The following is a 9,539-nucleotide window of genomic DNA, read 5'->3' as shown; positions in this document are numbered from 1 at the left end:
ACCACTGAGCTATTCAGTCTGATATCCATGGTACAGAGCCCAAATACCACACCAATTGCAACAAACAACCGTTTCAGTATGAAAGTTGGCAATCGTGGGCATACTGCCTGAAGCCAAGGTGTCTTGTGAAATGTAATCACTTTATGTACTAAACATTTGCTTATGGTTAATCATTTTGTGCCGATGAAGCCATATGCTTCACTTCAGACCATGCAAATCTGAACTGTCAAAGGGCAATATTTTGGATCAAGGCCATCTTGACCCTCAGTGGAAAAGACTCCTCAGTTTGCACTTGCATCTGTCATGAATTGGTAAACATGCCTTCCTAACATTGGGATAATAAAAGTGTTGGGTTGGGGTTTTTTTTTTTAACATCAATGGCAAATAAAAAAGAACTAGTGATGTACTTTTATATAATTCTTTATCCAAACTTACAGTAAATTTAAGAAAAACTGAATTCAACATCATTAGAAATGTAGAAATTGTTAGTAAATTATTATTTTTAACATAATGTACAAATTCCATAACTTCGTTAAGATCCAGATCTTCATAATCTCATCGGTATAATATGGAATGTAAAACAGATCCTGTGTCAAATAGATTAAAAAATGCACAATAAACTGAATTAGGTATAACACACCAATCAAAATTGTCAGGAATGACTCCAGAGGATATATGTGCAGAGATGTGGGGATGGTGATCAAAAATTTTATTTTAAAAAGAAAGAATATCCTGGTGTGCCCGATTTTAATTTTGCGACTATGGTATATTTTCATTTAGAATATTTCGTGATGTGTTACTCCTCCTTCATTCAAAGCACTACACTACAGAATCAATATATTAAAATGAAAAATATATAAATGGGGTTAATTTATAATACAAGTATATGAATTGTACAGCAATTCTATCCAAGTTTATCAGGGTACCTGCCCCTCTTGCATTTGTATTCTTTAACGCGTTAATTAAATCTAAACCAAAAAACAACATGGTAAAACATCAACAAAAGGACAAGTTTTACGTAATATACATGTACACACATGCAGTTTGACAGTAAATAACAAAAAACCAAAAGGGGAAAAAACTTCAAACTACTTTGGTAAATATTAATTTGAAACAGCTCGAAGATGAACGATTTATCAATTATTTAGTAAAATACAATTCATTGCCCATTGCTGCTGGTATCGCAATATGTATAGGTGAACTGATTATAAACAGAAATATGAACTTTACATACATATGAGGAACTATCTATTTTTCTATACAATTTAATGAAGAGTATTTCAAATTTATAATCCACTACAAAATACAATTGAATATTTTATGCATACTACACAAAGTTTTGTTGCTCCATCGTGGACTTTAAGTCAAATATTAAAACTTTTTTCTGCAAAAACCATTCCTACATGTATATCATTACTATTCCAATACAATACAAAATCAGCACAAAATTCAACAATCCATTCAAAATAAAACATAAACACCAAATGAAAAGGTATATTGTTTATTCTATTTTTAAAAAAATACAAGGGAATTTACAGGAATGAATGTACACAGAATGGCCATCACAGAGATATCACATCTTCAGATCACTACACTGGTTAAAACTAGTTGTGATATATGATCTTCATCCTCAAAGCTTTTAATCTCCTGTCGTAACCATGTTGAGTGGATTTGCTCTTTCTTTAGTTACGGTTCCATACTTTTGTTCTGCAATGTTTTTCAGCCTGAAAAATAAACGGGCATTACCAATCATTTACAAAATTTAAGAAAGAAACGTGTACATTTGTATTCAATGGCAATTCAGAAAATGTGTGTGAATATATACATTTTATGCTTTTTGATAAACATCACATGGACATGGTGATGTCATGATGCTTGTAGACCTTTGGTCTCCAGAGAAGGCTTTGACTAGTCATGCAGCTCTTTGCCTTGACAAAATATGAGAACTACCTACCTACCCCCCAAAAACCCACAAATCCTTTAAAATCTAAAATGTTCACAAGTGATGCATGAATTACCTGACACTTCCTGGCATTTTCTAGGCTGGCACACCAGTAAGTTGGTCCATAGGTACACTCTTTTTCTCCCAGTAAGTGTTGTTTATTTTTAAAGTACAGCTTGGTATCTTTGGGGGCAGGATTTTGCTTCTGCAGGAGATGATGAACGGAAGATTGTTTCACACCTGCCTTTGTGGGACAAAGTTTGATTTCCTGCAGGAAATGGACAGCAGATAAAGATGAAATCAACAGAGGCAAAATTTTGCTCATAGAATAAACTGAAAGCATGACAAAGAATGACCAGAACTGTTGTTGTATCATACCTCACAAATCTTTTTGGGGTCCACAAGTTGGGCGATCAATTGAGCAATAACAGGTCCATATTGGGCAACCACTGTGTTGCACTGGAATGGTAAAATTTCAACAGTAAAGAGTTAACATTTAGTGTTCTGTTACATCAGCTCATTTCTTGAGTAGTATCTTTGTACATGAACAATATTTAACTAAATGTTCAGACTTCCATATTTGCTAATGGTGGAAAGAGTAAATGTGTATGCAGGATATCCTTATTTGATAAATGTATTCTGGACAGCCTGCTTGACAGGTAAACAAGTTAATTAAGTGTTACATTCATGTCATGAGTAGAACACCAGAACAAGATTTTATGAATAACAACTCTTGGTACCTCTTCCTTGAATGTAGTGGGCAGGAAGTTGCAGACGTTATCAAGAAGAGCCTCCACAGCTTGTACGGTTTTGTTCTCCTTCAGCGCTTCATCCAGGTAATTTATAATTAACTCACAAGCCTCACATTTTTCATCTCCCAACTGTATGCCAGCAACTGAAAAAGTGAGGTGGGATATTTCTAAACTTGTGTAGAGCCTCCTGCATGCAACTCTCTAATTTCAATGTCAACCATGAAAACTATTGTGAAGTACAAAGTCCTCTTTGTTGATAAAAGTCTGAATACGAAGATGCTGTACGCAGAATTGACTCATTGCTAAGAAGTTTTCCACAAGTTTTATTCTGAAATGTACCACATTTATACTCCATCTCTGACACTTTTTTTCATTGATTTTAGAAACAGCATACAATGTTGTATCTTCACTCATCTAAATGTGTAAACATTTCCCAAAATTCAGAACAAGTGTACAATGAAACAAATATAAAAGATCTATAGATTTTACCTTGACCTGGAATAGGAAGGAACTGGGCGGAATGAAGGAGAGCCTTTTTCAAACTTGAACACAGTTTCAATGCAGTGCAGACATTTTTAGGGTCCACCTCCAGAATCAGTAGGTTAATAACCAGGTCTGCATATTGATTGACAAAGTCGGAGCATTCCTTGCTGATGGTGGTAGGGAGTTTGGAGCATACCATCTGAAGAGCATTCTCAATGGCTTGCCTGCTTCTGTTCTCCTTCAGAATGTTATCCAGTTCTGTCATTACATACTCGCATACAACACACTGAGGTGAGGCACTTACTTTATTTTGATGAAGACCTGCATAAAAAAAAATCAGTGTGATGCATAATCTGTACCAACTCGGAAGGGGGGGGGGGGATGACTTGTCTAAATGTTTCTATGTTTAACTAATTCTTACCTTCAGTTTTACACAGTTTCAATGCAGTGCAGACATATTTAGGGTCCACCTCCTGAATCACGATGTTAATAACCAGGTCTGCATATTGATTGACAAAGTCGGAACATTCTTTGCTGATGGCGGTGGGGAGATTGGAGCATACCATCTGAAGAGCATTCTCAATGGCTTGCCTGCTTCTGTTCTCCTTCAGAATGTTATCCAGTTCTGTCATTACAGCCTCACATACAACACACTGAGGTGAGGTACTTACTTTATTTTGATGCAAGAGACCTGTAAAAGAAAAATAATTCATGTTGCAGGATCTACACAATTACAAAAGTAAACATTCTATGATTGATTGATTGAATATTGTTTAACGTCCCGCTCGAGAATGTTTCACTCATATGGAGACGTCACCACTGCCGATGAAAGGGCTGCAAAATTTAGGCCTATGCTCAGCGCTTATGGTCATTGAGCAGGGAGGGATCTCTATCGTGCCACACCTGCTGTGACACAGGACCTCGTTTTTTGCTGTCTCATCCGAAGGACCGCCCCATTTAGTCGCCTCTTATGACAAGCAAGGGGTACTGAGGACCTATTCTAACCCAGATCCCCATGGGATAACATTCTATGAGGTTCACAAACTATTACCAGGATAAATATAACAATCAATTATAAAAGATCTACCATATGTAGCCTTTTTTTCAACTGTAATTAAATTTCAATATTTTCACTGTGGACCAAGCCATGTAAAAACGTTCTAACATTTCATAAAAAAAAACCCAGACTAAAACAAGAAACGAAAAAAAAAAAAAGAAAAAAAAACCATGTGCAAATCTAAAAGTTGCATACAGTATGGGGTTTCGAATATCTTTTTCCAAAACTTCAATTCTTGTGTAACAAATTATGATAAATAATCATGACTAGTTTCACTCCATTTTTTAGATTTTTACATCAGAAATGAAAACATTTTATGATTTTCACTCCTTCTATTTTTTTTTTTTTTTTTTTTTTTTATACAAAAACACTTTTTTTAAACTCCCAAACATCAAGTGCACTGAAGAACATTATTTAGATTTTTACCACTATCCTAACAAAAAAAACAGTATACCTGAAAAATATCATGTTCTCCAATATGTTCTGGCAAAAAATTATTGTGAATAAAGTGCACTTCATCAAAATTTAAAAATATGCAAGAGAAGTTGTACAACTACAATATCATTTTTTTAAGATTGCAATTATTTTTCTGTCAACAAGAGGTCCAGGGCCTTAATGGTCACTTGAGTATAACAAAATGAAAAGTTGAATTAAAAATATTGTATATTCATGGTGTCAAACACGGAAAACAAGATGTCGCGTTTTCGTTTTGGTGATTTTTAATATCTCTCAATGACAAGTATAGAGCCTAGACAAATATTTCTAACATCTTATTGACGACCTTAACATGGGCCAAATGATGTTGGTTCAAGGTATTGACTCACTGTCTGGTTTTGATAAAGCTTTCTACCAAATACCAGTATGAGCTTCTTGTTTTTTTCATTAAAAATCACTTACAGAAATATTAAAACCAGTGACCTGACCTTGGCAAAGTCACCTTGGTCCACAGGCAATTGCATCGCTTGGGGTCGAATTTACTATATAAAGAGTAAAGGTATAGAACTCTAAATATAGGATACCCAAGTTAGCCGATGTAAAAACAATAAATTAATTGATATAAAATTCTACTTTGTATTTTAATTTATTCATACATAATCAATCGACATTACTACCAAAGCTCATCCCGAAATTCCGTATACTTCCCAAGATATGCAGAAATGAACTCGGAAAAATGCCTATTATTTTTTGGTTGACTTTTAGCTGGGCCCTGACACTATACGACTACACAAGAGTGTTTCAATCTCTACCCAGAGTTATCGTTCCCGCTACGCTCCACTAATACCTCTGTCAATGTCTAAAAATCATATCAAAACGTACTAAAACTAACTTAACATATCAAACTGTAATGATCATATCTAAGCAAATTAAACACTTGTCTGAATTTTATAAACGCAGAAGCTGGTAAATATAAGACACCTGAGCGAATTAAAAAGTTAATATATAAATATTCATTCATTCATTCATCCAGTAATACTAGAATAATCATGGAATTCGTTGTTTTTGTGAACTTACTGTAAGATTTTAAGCTTAACACTAAAATTTGTAAAATCATACTTTATAATGCAATATAGGTAGAAATAAGTTTTGCCAAGAATCTTGACATTCAGACGTTGACAGAGGTGTTGTAGCGCAGCGTAATACGCCCTCTGGTGAGAGATTGAGAGTGTTTGAGCATTGCAACACGCTATCAAATAGAATGTGCAGCATAAAATATAATTTTTAAAATGAATTTCTTACCCCAATTCATAAAATGAAGTCCGTAATAGCTTCAAGTGACTGAAAATTTTTACTCCGTCTGTACTTTCCCAATCCCAACCATTAACGGTAGTTATGGCTAATTACCCAAAAGAGATGGAAGGACCCATAACGATTTAGAGACTCAAAACTAATATTTATCAATATTGATTCATTATAGTACATAAATTATGCTAATAACAAGACTTTAAAAATATACAAATGTCTATTTTTATCTAAATCACATTATCACAGGTGTTTGATGATTGATAATAATGATGTTAATGTGGGTAGTTAGTGGCACCGATGAAAATGACTGTGATAAATGAAAGTACACACGGTTTAAAATTTTCCGTCACTTTGAGCTATTACGGACTTCATTTTATGAATTGGGGTAAGAAATTCATTTTAGAAATTATATTTTATGCTGCACATTCTATTTGATAGCTTGTTGCAATGCTCAAACACTCTGTGTAGTCGTATAGTGTCAGGGCCCAGCTAAAAGTCAACCAAAACATAATAGGCATTTTTCCGAGTTCATTTCTGCATATCTTGGGAAGTATACGGAATTTCGGGATGAACTTTGGTAGCAATGTCGATTGATTATGTATGAATAAATTAAAATACAAAGTACTCTTTATATAGTAAATTCGACCCCAAGCGATGCAATTGCCTGTGCTTGGTCCACTCTAGATCTAGACAGTCTGGTTACAAGCATGTATCTATATACAATTCTGGTGCCTAAGCCTCTGACCCTGGGGCCATGAATTTCAAGATATTGGTAGAGGACTCTATGCTACTTTTTAATCTATATAAATTTTTGATGTTTTCAAAGTCAACATCTGAAAAGGTACAGCATTATTTCATAAACCCTGTAATAAACAATTCATTCTTTGCTACACATGAGTAATTCTTATGTAGATCTACACATTTCCATTACCATTATTTTTCATGGAGGTCAGCTTGACATGGTGCAGTTCTTGTTTGGCAGGCGACTTGGCAGCAGTACAGAGACCCAGGGTGGAACACACTTCCTTGGGGGGCATCTTGACCAGTAGATTGATCAACATTTCTGTGTATTGCATGACAAAGCTGGTGCATTCTTTGGAAAGATCAGCAGATGACAAACGATTACACACAGATTTCAGAGCACTTTCAATTTCCTCCTTCACCTGACTGCCCTGGAGAATGGAGTCTACTTCTTTCATGGCCAACTCACAAATAGCACATTCTGCTTCAGAACTAACAGGTTTCATGGGTTTATTCATATCTGTATTTAAACAAGATAGAAATGAAAGCCACAGAGACTGATGTTGGATTAACATATTAAAGCTGTAATGGTAAGCAAATATATAAAAGATTGTTCATACATATACATACTTAAATTTCCAATGTTTTAGCCCTTGATATCTTTACAAATTATAATGATAGCCATTTCCTCATGAAGATAATGTAGTTATAAACATTGCACATATGAATACTGAACTACTTTTTAGATATAATGCACGAATTATAACAGCTGGGAATTCAGACAGAAATGAAAGTAAAATTCAAATATATGCAATCAATTTCAATTTTGAAAATACATCAGGGTATGAAATTCAACACTTTACACTGGCATACTGTTCATAAAGCACTAATGTGTTTCATAAAGTATGCCAGCGTGAAGCATCACAGTTCATACCCTGAGATGTATTTTCAAAAATCTTTTCAAAACATCTTTTTCTTCTCACCATACATAAGAGTTCAACAAAGGGAAATAACTATTGGGCAACTCAAAAATTGTGTATTGTAACTTACCCAGTTTCTTGGACCCAGAAGTGCAAAGCTTGAGGAAAGTGCAGACTGTGAGGGGGTCCAACTCTTGTCCAATGAGGTCCAGAATAGCTGGAGCATACTGCTTCACGAAGTCGCTGCACTCATCTTTGTACTGGGCCGGCAAACGGCTGCACACAGAGATCAAGGCCTGCTCTACCTCTTGCTGTTTAGTAAATGAAAAATAGATTACTTGTTTTACTTCTTGATTATATACAGTTACAGAGTATGCGTACAGTCAAAATGAGGTGAACCCTATTTCTATACTTGACTATTAAACAAGTAGAAAAATACTTTCAGATTAATAAATTTACTGCCTATGTAAGTAAAGGATATATATATACACACATGTACAGTATATGAACATTACAAGGATATTTGTATACATGTATAACATTACAAGTAAATGACATCTACAAACATGTACACAGGGAGTAAACAGGCTATGGGTGTGAAATTGCATCAGCCATTAAACTTACCAAGAAGCTTACTAAGAAATCAACCCGTGATATGTCATAGTAGAGAAAAATGCATTGAAAATAGATACTGTGTTTGTGCATTATCATAAATATTTGGCACATAGAAATCTATAAAGGATAAATATGTACAAAGCTAAATGGAGATGGATCAGGAACCAGCAACAAACACATCGTCATACAATTGACTCCACAGCTTACCCTGGGCAAGTTTGGCACCGAATACCAACTAACAAGAAATGCATTGACAATTAAAATACATGCACTAAACTATGAAGTTTAAAATAATCTCTTTTTAATATGTCGATGTGTTTGGTACAATACAACATATATCCTGCCCTTGGCAATATTCCTTCTCTCTAAACTACTAGTCTGTTTTCCTTGAAGAAATTGTGAATCCAAATGGTCTTTTGGTTCATATTTGTACCTTTTCATGGGAACATTTGTACATGTACACAATTCTTCAAACATAATTTTTCAGTGCAAGTACCAGCTTTTGTGACAATTTGAGCATAATCATTTATGTTTAATTATGTGCACAAAAGGTGGAAGAAAACATTTATATACACTGTAACGTTGGCTAAACTTTTAAAACATTTTTCCATATTCTGTACCGTTTACCACAAGCTGATCCAGGATATCACTAAAGATCACATTGAAGGATTAAAAGTTTTTTCTCCTCCATATTGAAATAAGAAATTAAACATCAAAGACGTTTTCTGTAATTTTACATAAGTTTCGCATTTGAGGAGGAAGAGGGGGGGGGGGGGGGGGGGGGGGGGGTATTTCAGATAAAGGACTTCAGGTTTAGGTCTGCATAATATCATAACCCTTGTATAGAATTTCTGAAACAAACCCTAAGAAACCATTGGTTTCACAATGAATTGCGAGGGGATGATTAAAAATTGACTTCAGTGTTACTCGCGATGGGGCGGATTGAATCTTAATAGGTATAAAGGACATCCATCTTATCAGAAAATGTGAAGAAGATGAGTAAGAGATCTGAAATGTTGCACAGAATAATCAGATAAAATTTAGATGCAGCAAACTATAATTTCTTTGTAAAGAGGCATGAGATGGAAGGGCAGAGGAAAGACCACATACCCTCTCCTTCAGAGCAATATAATAAACATACCGCAGTTGAATTCTTAGAAATCATGGTGTCTAACTCATTGATAGCCATCTGACACAGATCACACAGTTCCCCTGCTTTTGGTTGTGTTGGTAATTTTACATCTGGTTTCACCTGAAGCCCTGGCATAATAGGTTTGGCAGCAACA

General features: G+C 34.9%; 1 protein-coding gene across 1 annotated transcript in view; it reads right to left on the bottom strand.

Moving 5' to 3' along the window:
* Positions 1–404: 404 nt before the first annotated feature.
* LOC125672318 (prosaposin-like) overlaps positions 405–9,539 on the bottom strand; it is a 28,261-nt gene continuing 19,126 nt past the window's right edge. The window contains exons 14-22 of the mRNA XM_056162494.1: positions 9,395–9,539; positions 7,769–7,949; positions 6,909–7,238; positions 3,599–3,868; positions 3,184–3,498; positions 2,683–2,837; positions 2,321–2,401; positions 2,019–2,210; positions 405–1,724 (exon numbers count right to left, since the gene is read on the bottom strand). The exon at positions 9,395–9,539 is cut by the window's right edge and continues 50 nt beyond it. Coding sequence (XP_056018469.1) covers positions 1,683–1,724; positions 2,019–2,210; positions 2,321–2,401; positions 2,683–2,837; positions 3,184–3,498; positions 3,599–3,868; positions 6,909–7,238; positions 7,769–7,949; positions 9,395–9,539 — 1,711 coding nt within the window. The 3' untranslated portion in view covers positions 405–1,682. The remainder of the gene's footprint in view (positions 1,725–2,018; positions 2,211–2,320; positions 2,402–2,682; positions 2,838–3,183; positions 3,499–3,598; positions 3,869–6,908; positions 7,239–7,768; positions 7,950–9,394) is intronic.

This window comes from Ostrea edulis, chromosome 4, assembly GCF_947568905.1.
Source record: "Ostrea edulis chromosome 4, xbOstEdul1.1, whole genome shotgun sequence".
Taxonomy (NCBI): domain Eukaryota; kingdom Metazoa; phylum Mollusca; class Bivalvia; order Ostreida; family Ostreidae; genus Ostrea; species Ostrea edulis.
This window is presented reverse-complemented; position numbering and strand designations above follow the sequence as displayed.